The sequence below is a fragment of the Megalops cyprinoides genome, chromosome 21 (genome assembly GCF_013368585.1).
Source record: "Megalops cyprinoides isolate fMegCyp1 chromosome 21, fMegCyp1.pri, whole genome shotgun sequence".
Lineage (NCBI taxonomy): Eukaryota > Metazoa > Chordata > Actinopteri > Elopiformes > Megalopidae > Megalops > Megalops cyprinoides.
In genome coordinates, this window is record NC_050603.1 from 23,840,292 (window position 1) to 23,856,813 (window position 16,522).

General features: G+C 44.2%; 2 protein-coding genes across 2 annotated transcripts in view; one reads left to right on the top strand and one right to left on the bottom strand.

The window, feature by feature from the left end:
- Nucleotides 1-16,522, top strand: part of bop1 (BOP1 ribosomal biogenesis factor) — a 64,004-nt gene that overhangs the window by 25,487 nt on the left and 21,995 nt on the right. The window lies entirely within an intron of this gene.
- Nucleotides 964-7,772, bottom strand: scxa (scleraxis bHLH transcription factor a). Its single transcript, XM_036516296.1, has 2 exons — nt 7,079-7,772; nt 964-1,002 (listed from the first exon to the last, which is right to left on the bottom strand). The coding sequence occupies exons 1-2, from the start codon at nt 7,598-7,600 to the stop codon at nt 964-966; spliced, it is 561 nt and encodes a 186-aa protein (XP_036372189.1). The 5' UTR covers nt 7,601-7,772.

Genomic DNA, 16,522 nt, shown 5'->3' on the forward strand with positions numbered 1-16,522 from the left:
AGACCACGTATGAGTTGTTGCTGGACTACAGAATCCAATTTGATCAACAAGAATTGTCGTAATTTATAGTGATTTATAACGGGTAAGGGTGATTTTTTTTTTTTTTTTTTTTTTTTTTGAAAAGGAGCCGGCTTGAGTTTCAAGCAAACCACAGCGTTTGTAAACGTCTTTATTTCGGGCACTATAAATGCATTTTATTTAAAAACCAAATATTCACGATTTGATACAGAAAAACAATGATATGGAAACCCAGTATGTATTGACCAGAGCAGAAATGGAAGAAGGTCCTTAGAGGCTGATGTAAGGGGGTGTCACAGTCTCATGTGTCCCGTACGAAGCCGAGCGCCTTTCGCGAAGAATGCGCTGTGCTGGGGCGTGTCAGGCTGGACCGCCCTGAACGGGGTGCTCGGGGTTGTAAACCATTTTCCACTGATAGGTGTTTTTCCAGTCCAGAGACTCCGATGGGCTGGCAGCTGGCATTGTGCTCAAGACGTCGGTCCGTTCTTGTGTTGTCCGTGATTCTTGTACCCCCACTTGCCATCCGCTCTCCCCACAAGCATCCCATGGTCGCTTGCGCGTGGGTAAATGTAATCAGACGTGCTCTTACACGTGCGTTTGAACCTTTTTGGTGTTCAGTAAGAAAAGAGTTTGGGATTGATTTAACTTATTGAACGAGAACTGGAGAGAAAATGTAGCCGTTGTGATTTTTAGTAATGCGTGAGGGTACCTAAAAAAGGAACTGACAGGATCCGTACTTCTTGTCTCAACGAAGTCCAATGTCCATCCAATCAGAAAATCCAATTTAGGTATCTCAACATTTGAATTCCGGATTTGTAATGCATTTAAATATATATATTTATATTTGCATATATACAACTAATGCATGTCTTGAGTTTGCTTCAGTCGCAAAGTCTGTACCGTTGTGACCGCCGCTTTATGCTCCTTGTCCTTTTCCCATTTGCATTAACTTCTTAGAGCGGTTTTTCTTTCTCTGTCTTTGCTCTGAAAAAGATAAGTTTTTGTTAGATCCAGTGGCAACAGAGCACAGTGTTTTTAAACAACGGCAGTCATAATGATGCATCTCTCTCGGCCGCTGCCCAGTCTCATGCATTACTAATTAAATAGGCGATAGCAACACATGATGCCATGCTTCAAGTGCGTTATTATTATAACGCGAAATGAAACATAAAGAGATTTGTATAGGACACAGTAACTTGGCAAAGGCAACCACCGTTTTATCAAAATGAAGTGCAACCCATTTGACAGCCTTAGAAATCCGCTTTTGGATTGGGACTTTATTTCCTTGAAGTCCCAGTTTTCTGGCTCGGAAGGGGGCCTCGGATAGCGGGTCATATTTTCTGTTCTCACCTTACTCGTTTTTTTGGCACACCTGGCTTAAATTACTCCCTTTCACTGTGGTGAGAACGAGAGTCACTGGAATGTCATTGTTTCCCCCGCTGTAACTTGTGATGTAGTCTGGTAGCTGTAGTCAAAACAGGCCGTTTAACACGGTAAGCGTAATGAAACCTCATCTGAAAACACATTTAACTTTTTTCCCAGTGCCACTTTTAAGTGGCAAATTCAAAAACGTGAGCAGATCGCTTAAACCTCGCTAATAGGATTTTGTGTAACGTTTATTTTTCATATCCTGTATTTGTTGTAATAATATTATTTTGTCTCAGCTGGTAGAACTCCTCCTACATGCTTAATCAAAGGCGTTCGGACGGAGAGATTGAGCATGTGTTAGGAGACGTTAAAGAGATTTTTTTACACAGGTCCTTTTTTCATTACATCTGTTTGAGATGATTTGAGGTGATTTTTTTTCCCTCAACCAAGAGATGCGTTTCAGTGAGCACAGCTTCTTAAATTACCCTGTACAGAGGCTGGTATTTTTTCCAGTCCCTCAGTTGCCACCTAAGCTTTCAGTTTTTGCACAAATATTTAGTTAGTTTCGAGCCTGACAGGTAACGTTGGCAGATTGGTAAATGATTACAATGGGGGAACTTGTCAGCTGCTCCTTCTCAGTGTGTACGTATGAGGTAAGCGAGGGGGTGGGGTGGGTATGAGTTTTCAGACCTGTAACTTTACCCTTCGCGACCACACGTCTGTTTGGGTTATTAAAAGCAGATTTGCAGCCGTTCGTCGCGCATGAGTCCAAAATACCACATTTCACACCCTAACGATGCTGGTTAACGCGAATAATAATATTGATACGAATGAGAATTAGTCGTTTTTTTATCCTGGTCCTTTATACCCTGAGCATTATTAAAACGCGAGAGGAGTGAAGGAACACGCGTTTTATTCGTGTTTTTCCTAAAACTGGATATGCACATTTGACAATATTAGTGAACTTATTTCTGTGCATAGAATAAATACACAGTCATCGAGGTATCTCTGACATATAGGCTACTATTGGTGCGGTACTTTTGAAGTTTTCACTGCCTGTATGATTTATATATTTTTAAATCAGTCCACCATGAATATTTATCGTGTATTCAAATACCTTGGCAAATGTTGCTCAACAACAGTATTTGAGTAGTAAACCAGTGCATGCAAATCTAGAGGGAATGACTTTTTTTTCCATTTGTTAAAAAAAAAAAAACATTCAAAGCACCGGCATAAGCGATATACTGAAGCCAGATCGCTTGCCCTTAATGTTGTAAAGGGCGTTTCATTTGTTTGTATTCTTCGTACCATTTTCAATCGGCTGTGACTGAAAATTGCTGTCTTTGTCTTTAATGCCAATTTTCGAACTCCCCCGGACTCTGCAATGCATCAGCTGCCCTGACTGACTCGTGTCAGTGAGTGGATTATTCCGATAACCGTTTCCATATGCCGATAATGAAAGCGCTCAACACGCTAATTACCGACAAGGCAAGGCGCAGTAGGAGCGAACGGCTCTGGGACGTGGAATCACTACTTGCCTAATTACTACCCTGCTCTGTTACTTCCTCCGCGGGAAGGAGATATGTCAGGTCATTTTCGATGGGCAGAAATGATTTCCTTCATGCTCGCGCTGTGAATTTGCATATGATATGTCTGTATCTTGTAATCTCCCTTCATTGCACATGGGCCAGACCATCACCTGCTAGATGTATTAAAGGGAAGGAATGCACCCTTCTTGCAGATGCACAAGAAAATAATGTTCTGCATCTTGGAGGTAGAGGTCACATGCTTAAAAACCATTTATGTAAAGACCCAAACCCAAACAGGTCGTTCTTACAAACACTCTTGAACACATGCTGTGGCATCAGTTGGCTGTGTTTAGCTGAGCGCTACCAGAGTCTTGCAGTGAATTTCACTGTTAAATATCTCTGAATGAGCAGATGCTGGAAGACTGTGGTGGAACTGTGTCCCTCACAGGAACAAGACGTTTAACCTGGGTGTACATTTGTTTCGGTGGAAAAAAAAAATGTATCCCACACACAGTTCAAGATGGATGCAAATCTTTGCCAGATGTGTCAAACCTTAGGCTGGAGCCGCGATGGAGTTTGACAAGACACCCCGCAAACGAGCCGAGGGGGTCGGGACCCGGCGCCTGCACCCGGGCAAGCCCAGACTCCTAAATCCGGCAAGCATTCTGACTTAAGCACGTTTGATGTTATCTTAATGGCTGAGAGCAGAACAGCATCCCCTCCTGGGGTAAAATTGCGGTATTCATCGTTTTTGAAGTGGGCAGGCCTTTGAGAAAAACGAGCGCCGGCTCCAGCGGTCAGTATCGATCTCCGCCTGCTCTCCTCCCGGACCTGTCCACCCTTCCATGTTGGAAAAGGGAAACTTATTTTTGGAAACCCTTTCAGATTCGAGTTTTGAAATCCTTCAATGTGTTTCTTTTTTATTTCAGTTACTCCCCCCCTTCGAAACAATAAAGAAATGAGTCTTGGCTAAATGGTGCTTTCATGGCATAATGAGCACAAAATATGGGTAAGGAGCGAGTGTGGTTTAAAGTGAGCGGTTTTAGCTCTTAAACCAGACTTCAAAAGGAAAAGCCAATCTGTTTCAAATATCAGCCCAACCAAAAATTGTATAGACAAGGCTTTAATACTGGATAAAACACTTAAAGCACTATTATCTCATTTGCTGGTTTACTCTGCCTTAGAAGGGAGGGGTGGAATTGCTTCCAGTCATGGGAATGTTGTCCATTAGGGCTCATTGTTATTAATCATGTGACTTTAAGTGCCTGTGCTTCCATATTACTTCATGCAGAATGTAAGCATTGATTATTCTAAAATGGAGCTCTAGAGCATAGGCCTGAGACAGGGCATTGAGAGCTCAGTTTTGACGAGGAAGGACTCCCAAAGCTGGAACATGCGTCATGTGTGTGGGCTTCATGTTTGTCTAGTCCAAGAACACATGGCGTCACTGGAACCAGTCATGGGGTGGGCATTGACAGGTTATGCAGATATGCTTTCAGTAGAGCCAATCACAGGGCAGGCATTGACAGCTCAGCCTAAATCTGGCCGTCTAATAACCCCAGGTTGTCATTGCAAAAGACAGTTGGTTCTCAGTTGACCCTACTTTATGAAATAAAGGTTGAATAAAAAAACATAGATATATATGCTGTGAATAGATCCAGTCAGAGGGCAGGTATTGACAGCTCATGCAGACATATGCCATTAGTAGAACCAATCATGGGGCGGGCATTGACAGCTCATGCAGGCACATGACTCAGTTGCTCTCCTCTGTTGTTTTGGGATGTTCCACACCGGATGGTGGCTCACTCCCAGCAGACACAGGAAGACAGTGGAAAAATCTCTCTGAATTTATGGAGGTCACGAATGACCTGTCTTCAAAGCAGAGAGGTCTGCTGTGTTAAGGGGTTGGAAAGTATGTGTCTCAGAGCCACAGATGTCAGTCCTTTCTGCAGAAGTGAGAAATCCTCAGTAGTATCGACACAAACGTTATCTTGCTATCTATCTGCCTGGTGTCAGGTGTGCCGCACAGACACTGGGCCTGTAGACTTAAACGCGAGGCTCATACTGCAGTCTTACTGTATACTTTACACAGATTTCTAAGTTCAAGTTTATGGTCTGGAGATGAACTCATTAATAGTTTGCTTAGTTATCTGTTAATTAAAATGTAATAACATATGCTTTTAAGATGTAACATTTAGCTAACACAATATTAAATTAACCTGCTTATTTGAGACAGTTTTGTTTTAATGCATAAACATTTTTTTCTTTTCAAAGGCTGTGTTTTTTGTAGGTGAGGTTAGCCTTTTTGTAAAAATATAGAAAATAAGTAAAATAATATCCATTTTATTATGTGTCTACAAGAAAAGGGGTATAAGATTTTTATTTTGGTAGAATTACGTGGTAAGAGATGAAATAAAACGATCTGTGAGCTCTTTAAATGTTCAAAGTGCTTCTTTAAACGTGTTTCTGTATATTTTTTGTTCATGCTCAGGAAGATCTAGCTGTCTGATTTATATCATATTAAATGCATATAAAGATATAAAATAATGGAATTTTGTTTGTTTTGTCCAAGCAAAAATACTTCTTGTGTAATTCCCATCCTGCTTAAACCTAAGTCTATTGTGATAAAGGAATTGAAGAAAGAAATTAATAAAGCCTGTAATACAACAATGCAGTAGCCAAGTTTTTGGAGTTAAGCCAGTAGGGAGTTTAGGTGACACATTTTATTAGTTTGAAAGCAGAGAAGAGCTTTGGAACAACTCAAGATGAGTGTGTAAATCATTCAGGATGGTGCACAGGTAATTTAGTGAATACAGCAGATGTTCTGAGAATGGCAGAGCTCAATATTTTGGAGGTAGGGAGACTCTGTCATCAACTTGCTGTTACATACGTTTATTTCACAATTTCTGTTCTGATTAATCCGTTCAGGAGGTTTGTTTAAAATGCATTTTTGCCCTTCTGACAAGCTCTTATCTCCTGTTTGGAAGCAAGCATTTCTTTTTTTGGACTCTGTTTACTTTCCTTTTGCTAAGGGAAATGCTTTTTGGAAACATTTCAAGTCCTTTGTGGGGAAAAAATGTGTTGTGGTCGTGATTTAGCCCAAAAAATGTTACCAAGTCATAGCTTACGGTAAACGTCTGCAGTGTATGGTATATTTCAGATTTCAAAGCCCTTAGCGTGTGAGTTTAAATTACAGCTCCCTCTCTTTTTTGGCGGTAGTATTTCTCTGTTTTCCCTTGCCCAAGCGAGATTTAGTGCTTTATTTTTAATGCTGCATGGTGTTACTTTTACAAGCTTTGGTCAACAAAAGTGTTTACAAAAGAGGAGTGGGAGAGCGGGACACTACTTGTAGACTTTCTCAGGCAGCTTGTCTTCTTTGACGCACTGCTGTCGGAAGAGTGTGTGGAAATGTATATCCCCTCTCTCAGTGTGTGGTTAATATATGAAGAAAAGCGTGGCATGCCCCTGTTCATCTGATGCCTCCAGCCTCTGAACCCCCAGCACGCACCCCCAACTGTCACTGTCACCACAGCGATGCTCTTATGGACTGTTCGCATGTCTCTTATGAAACTAAATCCATGCGGTAAAAAGTGAGTGTAAGGTGTAAGGGTTTTTTTTATTATTTTTTAAAACTTTCAAGTTGCATTCATTTTTGTAAACCTCATGAGTTAAAAGATTTAAGCAAGAATTCTAATGCAGTGGAACCTGAAGTACTGTTATGATACATCTCTGCTACAATTTATAACAGTCCTCAGGGAGAGAATTATACAATCTTGGGATCTGAATGAGTGCCATTAAAAAAAAATCAGAAGAACAATTTGTTTGAAATCAGAACTTGGATCTTGTTTTGTGTGCACAGTAGTAAATACACTTTTTCAGAGTTTCAAGAGAAAGAGGCTGTTTTTCATCCTCTCCCACTCTTGGAAGGATTCCACCCTGTCAAGACGTATTTCAAGATCTATTCATGCCACACACATTCGAGGAAACAATTGTATCACGACGGTGTTGTCGGTACGCGGAAACGAATAAACGGAATGCTCAAACACAGGAGTAAGACATCAAAATGGTGAAGCCTCCCGCCAGGAGCACCAAGAGAGGGTGCCTGGTGATTCGGCTGCGGAGCAGGGCCGTGGTCTACAATGGCGCTGGTAGTCAATACTCACCAGTTTCCTCTGGTTGCTGAGGCAGAAAGTGCAGATCTGCTTGGGCTGAGAGTTCTCGGAGTCGCGGCCGGGCGAGCTGTGGTGGTAGAAGGACGAGGTGGTGTGGCAGGGCTGGCCATCGCCACAGGCTTCCCCCACCAGCAGCACATTGCCCAGGTGCGAGATGTAGCTAGAGGCCAGGCGCAGCGTCTCGATCTTGGACAGCTTTCTGTCGGCCGGCTCGGTGGGGATGAGCGTCCGCAGGGCGGTGAAGGCCGTGTTGACGCTGTTGGTACGGTCGCGCTCGCGGGCGTTGGCCGCGTTTCGCTGCCGGCCTTCGGTGGGTGGGGGCAGGGGCGCCGCCAGTCGGCTGCCAGGCTTGCGCTTACGGCCCACCTTGACGTCGTAGCCTGCGCCGTCCAGACGGAAGGACTTCTCATCCGAGCCTGAGCTCTCACTGCCGTTCTCATCGTCCTCTGAAAGCATGCTTATCTCGGAGTAGAGGAACCTGCTGGGGGCCGCACGCACCATTGCAAAAGACATCTTCACGCTCTCTCTGTTTCTCTCTCTCTCTGCTCTCTTCAGACGGCTCGACTCTGCTGCAGCTCACATATGCATATCAGCCAGTGCAGGCAGTCATAAGAAAAAAAAACAAACACACACACCAACTCCCGTGCCTTTAGCTAATCCTCGGACCTGAGAGCGCGCTGATTACTCATGGCTGTTGCGTAAAAGTTCCTGTGTGGTTACTGCGCTCTTCGCCTTCTGTGAAACGGCTCCCGGTGGCGGCTGGCTCTCGCTTCAGGAAGCCTGCGTCTCAGCTCTCCTCCCAGCGCCGCTCGCCTCCCCCGCTACACAGATACACGTGTGATTTCTGTCTGAGTGTTTCAGTATGGTGTAGACTTTATAGCCAGTGGGAGTGTCTGGCGCGTCCCCCCCAACCCCCCCCCCCCCCCCACTGCTCCTCGCTGCATATGCAAATCCCAGGGCCGGCCGTCCGAGCTGGAGTGGATCTGCTTAGCTCCTGTCCACACGATTTTAACCCCCTCAGCACTGGAAGGGCTGGAACCTAGGCAACCCAGCATGGAAAATAAGCAGAGGGGTCGTTTGGGGACTTCTCTGTGTTCCGTTCTCAAAACCCCTCACAAGGCTCTCCCCTTCTCAATGTCGTGGAGGGCCAGCTTATCATTATGTCAGTAGAGGACACATGCACACACACACTGGTGACATACTCGCATGCATACACAGACACATACACACCAGCCGCTGACATACACATGCATACACAGACACATACACACTTACTATTGACACACATGCATCATACACGCTTACTAATGACACGCATATTTGTACACACAATTGCGCACACCGAAATACAGACACAATCTCATACACACACACATTAAACTCAGAGTTCCTTAAAATCCATGACATTTTTAAGCAGATTGAACAACAGTTTCAAATTTTGAGCTTCTCTTTGGGTGTTTAAGTGTCAGATCACCACATTCTCTTAGAACAGTCAGTGCAGAAAAAAACATGTCTGAAAAATGATTTAACTCATTATTTAATTATCCTTTATTTTACCAGGAATAACTCCACTGTGAAATAACACAAATGACTATATCAGACAATTACATGTAAGTTACATATGATTACAAGTCCATGAAAGTTCCAAAGAGTACAAAGAGTAAAATACAATACAGAAGTATGGAGTGTATATTTGGAGAGAATGAGAGTGATATTGTCAGGTTTTTCTCTGCCTTTAATGACTTGCAGATAAAATATTCATCCTTTATTAAGTGAGATTGGCTTTATGGGCTTGGGTAACTGACAGCCGGGCAGATGTTCTTCCCACAGCTTGAGAGACTTCAGTACTGAGGGTAATATGAGTTGCCTCTGTTTTGTATTGAGCCATTAACCCCGACTGGATTAGTTTAGTCATGCTGGTGAAGGCAAAATTAAACAAAATAACGCAAACTCTCCTCCCCACTGAGCCCATAAGTCAGTCAGCACCTGTTTGTCCCTGAATCATCGTTAGTCAGGGGAAGACAACCTTTTCGTAATGTTGATCATTATAATGCACTTGGTGTTGCATGGGATTATGCGTGATGAGGTAAATTTGAAACCAGAAGCGTGTGGGGCACTGTTGTTGCACTTCCAAAAAATCCCTTTTTCTGAATTGCTTCAGACGGGTTTTAACTACATGAAAGCATCATTTTAAAATAAGGTACACCAGTCATCCAGTGTGTGTGTATGTGTTTAGCAGACAGATCGTGGTAGGATGGCCTTGGCATAAAGTTACACAGGCATCAGTTGTACATTGGTATTAAGTTCCCATTCGCATGGCTGATGGTCACTCAGATGGTGATTAAAAAAAAAAAAACCTGTTTCTTTGGTCTCATGGAAAATATGAAATGCCCTTTTTTCCAGAACCGTATTATACAAATATTTGACATATAAGGTCAATGCTCGTCTGTCAATTTAATGATGTGGTCGGGTGCAGCTTGGCTCTCGCTGGGTCTTTGCAAATGACAACTTGTACTTCAATTAAATCGCGATAATCTTGTTTAAAGAGCTGGAGTCCAAATCCGTAATGGAGATGCTGTAAGTCCTCAGAGGAGTAGGCTCTCTCTTCCATTCCCTCTCCAGCGGGTGTTTGATATTGATGATGAGAGTGATTGAATCAAATTGGCCTTTCAGCCAGCAGGGCATGTCATTACCCAGAATGTACCATTGTTGATTCCTTCCAGCCTCTGGCGGCCGTGCCCAGGGCTGCCCCTGCTGAACCCAGCATATCGCACGGTAACAGGTGAGCAGGTTCTTAGAGAGATGGCTGCTGCCGTTGTGACAGCAGGAGATGACGTGTGGAGAGGTTCATTGGGAGGTGAGCAGACAGGACCTGGTGTGGTGTCCTGTCCCCCCAAGTATAATAAGGCTGAAGGCGGCGGTTTCTAAATGACCTGCTGACTGTGTGCTCTGCCATACCCTCTCTGCTGGCAGTGGGAGTAGATTTATCTTAATTCACCGCTTGTCACACAACACCTTTGTCAAATGTAGCTAACTGCTCTCTCTTACATTTTCCTCTAGTGCCCCCTCCAGAAAGGGAAATGACTCGTGAATGTGTAGCATAAAGACAGTTTGATGATAATGCATTATGGCTGTGTTAATCAGTCATTGGTACTTGGCAGGCCACAAAGGTTTTCCTGTAGTTAAGAAGTAGCCCTAGATTATTGCATTTTTCAGTTTTAGTCTAAAAAATACACAAAACAAAGGTTTACATTCAAACCAAATTTCAGACCAGGCTGAAGTACAGTTAATTTTTTGGGTTGATGAAGAGCCCTTAATTCAAAAATGCTTATGAAAAGGCTTGGAGAATTTGTTTTATATAGGGTACTAAATTATTAATTGAGTCTTAAATACAATAGAAATTAAATGTTTTCCTTGTGTAGAAACATGTCCAATTATCTTGTTCCAAATAAAGAATACCCCCCCAAATAACTGGAAGGAAGTCTAAAGTTGTCTGGCTTTTCATTTCCCTGTGAAACCAATTTTAAGACAGAATTGCTTTAACAGTTGCTGTCGATATAGTGCTCTCTGAAGACTTAAAATATCAATTTGCCGCCATGCAGAAATATCAACCGTCTGTAATTCCAAATACCTATAGTTTCAGTGTATGAAGGTCTCATTATTTTTAATTTGTCCTTTTATGACCGTTTATGACCTTTTTTCAACCCTAATGTCTGTTGCAGCACATCCTGAGGCATTATATGAGTATTATCAAAGCAACAAGTGTAAGGACAACATTAAACACAATGCCCTGTATTATACACATTTAGATCAATGCTACATTTGCTCTGTTTTGCTCCAATTTAAAACAAATTGCATGTAATGAAAATACTTCAACTTCCAAGTCAACTGGATAGAAAAGAATGGTAATTATCTGACCTTTTAAATTCAAAGAAATGGAAGTAATTGTGTTGTCTTCAAGAACGAATGTGAGAATAAAGCCACTGTCAGTACTGGAGTGCAGTAGGTGGATACTGTGCCTCGAAAATAATATGACCTTTTAACAAGAATAAACTGATGTTAAACATTCTTCACACCTGTGTGGCAGAGGTGTGAACTCTCAGACGAAGTTACCAGTGCTTGAGGGAACAGGAAGTTCTGTGAGCAGAGATACCCAAGGCGGTGGGTACTTGGATGAATGTGCTGTTGCAGTAATACAGTCATGATCAAAGATAAAAGGTCTCGCACAAAGGTGTTCACCGCATCCTCTTAAAGAAGGATAGCTTTTTCCCTCTGAGACAAAATTTATTCTTATCGTTTTTAAGACTCTTGAAAAAAGCCTTGCAATCATATCAAACTTCTCTGATACAGTCCATAAGAAATATATTTCACATTTCAGCATGTAATTGTATCTGTAGATATTTCTTAGGATATGAATGCTGACCCTAAGTGCTTTTTTTTGGTGGCAGTCGATTTATAAAAGGAAGAAGGGGCTTATAAAATGCCAACTTTGATTCAGCGCGTTTAAAAGAGCTCCAGCCGGCTCTGTCTTCACATGTTCCATTTTGTTACCTCATAAACGCTGACATCCGACGTAACAAATGACAATGCCCATTATCTCACTGTCGTCCAAGGGCACCCCCCCTTCCCCAAAAAGCGTCAGTGCAGTCTAGCATCTGATAGTAATTATTCCCCTTCAACTTCCTCCTCGACAGTCTGACATTTAATCCCTACGCCCATCTGTAAAAGTCTCCCAGTGAATTTTGCACCCCCCCTCCCCCCTCCCTCCCAAAGTCGATGTGCTCTGGCGTGGGCGTGCAGCAGGTCAGAGACCTGTCAAAACTCGGAAATGATCCCTGACGCTGGACCGGAGCCGGGGCCGTCGTGGTGTCTGTTGCCCAGCCCGATGCACGGTGGAACAGGGCAGGGGGCGGGGGGGGGGGGGGGGGGCAGCATGGGGGTCTGCATTGGGGGAGCCGTGGGGGAGTGGGGGTGTCTGCAAGGCCCAGGGGGACGAACCTGTATTGCTTTCTCCCCTCCACGCTCCTCGGCTCCTAATCCAACACAGACAACAGCTGCAGTTATTAAAGGGAGCAGAGAGGGAGTACAGAGGAGGTGAAAAAATACAAAAAAAAAACCTATTAGGGTCAAGAGGAACCGATGCCTTCAATTAATTTATTTAGGGAGCTAAGGAGGACGGGGGAGGGGAACACAAAGGGAAAAACGCAATTAGATCGGCCTTTTGTTCTGCACCGAAATTGCTCTTACTCCGAGTTTTCCATCATTAAAGCGTCCGTACCCGCTCTTTTATTGCGTATTTTCTCAAGGGTGCATTTACAGTACATTAAGCATATAAACAGGCTCGCAATACCAAAAAGCACCAAAGCGATACTCCTTTTGAGTTCATTCTTTCCTCTGAAAAAAAAGAAAGAAAGAAAGAAAAGAAAAAACGCAATAAGAGAGACGGAATTCAGGGAACCGCAACCGGGCCCGGTTTCTCTGGGACACGTGTGCCCGGTCACTCCTCTGTGTCATTGCTTTGTGACGCTGACCATTAAATTTTATCGTAGGGGTTAAGGTCAGCATCAGGGCCCGCAGCTACTTTCACTGTGTAATTTTGAATATTAAATGCAATATTTATGTTCCTTTTCCATAATACGCTGTCAATGCGGCATGAAATGTCTGAGTGGAGCCAAGGGATGCTATTAACAGAAAGAAGGGCGATCTGCTCCTCAGCAGCTCTGGACTGCAGGCGCCTGTCCCGCCTCTCTCCAAATGGGGAAAGAGATTTATTGACTAGCTAGTGGATGTGTTTGGACTGCTGCTTCCATGGCACTCAGCTTTTGTCTGTATTGGAATTGGAATTGGCATAGGAATTAGACTTAGAATAGGAGTTTAGACTTCCGAGTTTAGTTAAGATGAAATTATCATTTTAGGGTCTGATGGGATAACGATGCCTTGAGTGTGCAAGTTTATTCTGCAATTGAACATTTAAATGGCTTCAAAGGCTACAGCAGTGTGCTGGAAAAGAATTGCAGAATCTCAGTTTGGATAAAAAATTAGCCTAATATCGTCCGGTACCCACAAGACTACCATATTAGGTTTTATTTGAAATAGAAGCGCAGTGATGTAATGAAAGTGAAAAAGCCTCGGCTCTGGAATGCACTATACATCTCCATTTTGTGTTAGTCAAGCGACGCTTTTGGGTTTTGGACATCACCCCGCAGCTATTTTCCCCGATTTTCCTCCAGCTGAGGCGCGGTCCCGTGCCAGGCCGTCTCTCCTTGTTAGCGGCGGCTGCAGCGGCCGTCTCAGAGCGGGCCCCCGCGCGGGGCTCTGCTGCTCCCCCAAACCCGCAGCGCGTGGCCCGGCACGCTCGCATTCCAGTCGCAGCCGCGTCACCGGGCACGGCTCGCCGCGGAAAGTGGGAACGGGGGTGGGGGCGAGGGGGGGGGGGGGGGGGTAGGGGTGATGGCGGCGGGGGTAGAGAAAGCCGGATTCGGGTCAGGAATTTTCCGCCGGAGATCGCCACGGATCGCCGATGGCGGTGTGAGGAGGGGAGCACAAGCGTGCGCTTGCAGGGGGGAAGTGAGCGAGCTCGAGCTCATTTGCTGCTCACACTGCGTGGAGGTCAAGCTGCTGCCAACACACAGGTGGGGTACAGCGGACTGTGGATTTATTGACCTAGATTCTGATTGGGCAGCCTTTGTACACCAACAGGGTTTGCCCAGGTTAAAGTATCAGCTAGGTTATGACATGACAATCAAAGTGCTTGTGCAAAATGAAAATAGTTAGGTCTGCAAGATCTTGGCCAGTTACTTACCTGGTCAGCATAAGCTGCAGTTTAAGCTTGAGTTAAAGCTCTGCATGTTGCATATTGTAGGGAAGACGCAGTACAATTTGATGTAGCGTGACCCAAGGACTTTTTTGAGCGAAGGAAGATGTTTCATTTGGGAATATCTCCACAGTTGCTCCTCTACTTGAATGCTGAGAAGCGAGCCTAATCCATTCTGAAAATCAAGGCCTGCTCCCCTTGACACTGTCCCGTGTGTGAAAGTGGCTTTCATTTGGAGTTTACTGTTACGTGTTAGGCCGTAAAAATAAAATTTGTGTAAAAGTTGTAAAAAAAAAAAAAAATAATAAAAAAATCAGATGTTGGTCATTAGGAGAACAAAGGCGCCGACGTGGGCAGTGCAGGGCTGGTGCCGTTCACTCTGGGGCATGCAGAAATGCTGCTCGGTTCCAATCAGAACGCCTGGACGCCCGGCAACCCGGAAACAGATGATGTAATGCCAAGATGTTACACTTTTATGGCACACGTGTAATGAGGACATTTGTGACGGTTTATGCCACGTGGTAAAACGGTGCTAAAAATCCTCCCACCAGTAAAACTTTTACACCCTCTTGTTAGTCATGGAAAGCAAAAGGAGTTGAAATCAGTGGTTTTCCATTGTTTTAAGCAGAGGAAGTGTCTTCATGTGCAATTAGATATGCCATTGATACTGTAGCCACCTGTGGAGGGATGAGAACCACGTGGGAACCAGAATGTCAGAGGAAATCAGCATTAAACTTCCAGCATGAGGCCAGATGCAGCATTAACATTCAAGCTTCTAATACACCTTTTGCTTTTTCATCTGGTGGTTTAATTGAATTTTCACAGTATTAAAAGCAGAAAATTTGCGATACGGTTTTGGAGCGCTTGTCCAAATGTGACATTTTTCTGTCTGTTTTTTTTTTTTTTTTTGCCTGCGTACAAGCTATCCCTGAAGTTGCTCGGCTACACTGTGATTGGAGGGTGGGGAGGAGGATGGGAGTCCTCTTCTCTTCTGAGAGGTTCCTCCTCCCTTCCTTAGAGACAGGGGTAATGACTGATGGATGTCCAGCGTGCATGATGTACAGGTGCTGTAATGTGAGACCCCTCCACGCCTCCTCCCCCTGCCCCCCTTTTCTCCTTCCCAAATCCAGAGATCTCCCCAAGCAAACAGCCCGTCCATAAACGTCTGGAATATCAAACACGCTTTGCTAATAGACCTCTGTGCTTGTGTGGGGACACATCCTGGCCCCCAGCTGCTGAAAGCATTATTTGTGCCTGCTCCTGATTCCTGCACTCTATTAATGCTCGGGCCGTTTTAATGTGATAATATGGGATAGCAGCAATTTTGACAACTGTTGGAAAAATTGGGTTTGTATTGTGTTTTTATGTCATCTCTCATAACTAATTCCTTACAAGGTCCTTTGCTGTTAGAAAATAAGGATTCTTACTGTGGAAGGGAGTATGGTAGCCAGTCATTGACATATACATGTGCACATACATGCAAACGTGTGTGTGTGTGTGCGCATAAATACATATGTACACACACTATATAAATGTATAGAACATTATATATATATATATATATATGTATATATATATTTATATGTATGTTTGTATATGTGTAAGTACATACAAATAATGAAGTCACACCAAAGAAGTGATAGTGAAATGTGCATTATAGTACTTTTATATAGTAATTTTCTTTCAAATCAACCTGAAAATGTGCTATAAATTCTGCAGATTGCAGTAAATGGAAGACTTTTTCCAGGTGTTAGCCAGAAATGACAGAGGGAATGACACATCATTCCTTCTGATTCAAGTTGCGTTATTGTTTTCATTTTCAAAAATTCCTGTCACCCTCCATGTCAGATCAGACAGCATCATTTCTAAATATCCAAAACCTTTTTTGTCAATGCTAACAGGCCTTGCACTCCTTCTGGGGTGGGTTTAACTATGTAAGAGTGAAGGTGTGTTACGGTCCCACTGAAGGTCTCCCTGCAGAGGATGGCAGCTCCAGATCCTCGTGATGGCTAAACCTGCTGTGGAAGCACGATGAAGCTGTGTTCAGGTCAGGACAGCAAACGCGTGAACCTCTCCCCTCTCACCTCTCCCAGGGATGTTCCGCTCTCTGCCCTCTTGGGCCGGAACCCCGGGTCTGGACCTTTCAAGTCAGCGCCACAGCCCTTTTACACGGCAGGGGTTAAGCTAGCGCTCCAGCGCATGCTTTTTAAAGCTGAATAATGAAGGAGAAACAGGGGGAGGGGGAGCAGGGGAAGATAAATGAAGTCAAGTAGCAATTTATTTGCCCGGAGCGTCTGCCAGTCCCTGGAGCCCTGCACGTATTCCGGATGTTTTCGGGGAAACCGTTTTGAAGAAGCCTTTTCCTTCCAGTTGAGCTCTCGCGCTTCCAGGAATGCTGACTGCAGTCCAAAAACAACCTCCAGGCGAGCGCCTCTGAGCTATGGCAGGTGGAGGGTTGAGGGGGGGGCGGACAGGGGTGGAGCCAGGGAGGGAACGGTCCCCTCTGGTGACAACGGTCGGAGCTAAACACACTGCTGCAAGGTGTGAGGACGTGGAAAGGACCCTGTGTCCCTCGGATGTCCCCCTGTCATGCTTCGTCCTCCTCGGCCATAATTCACGGT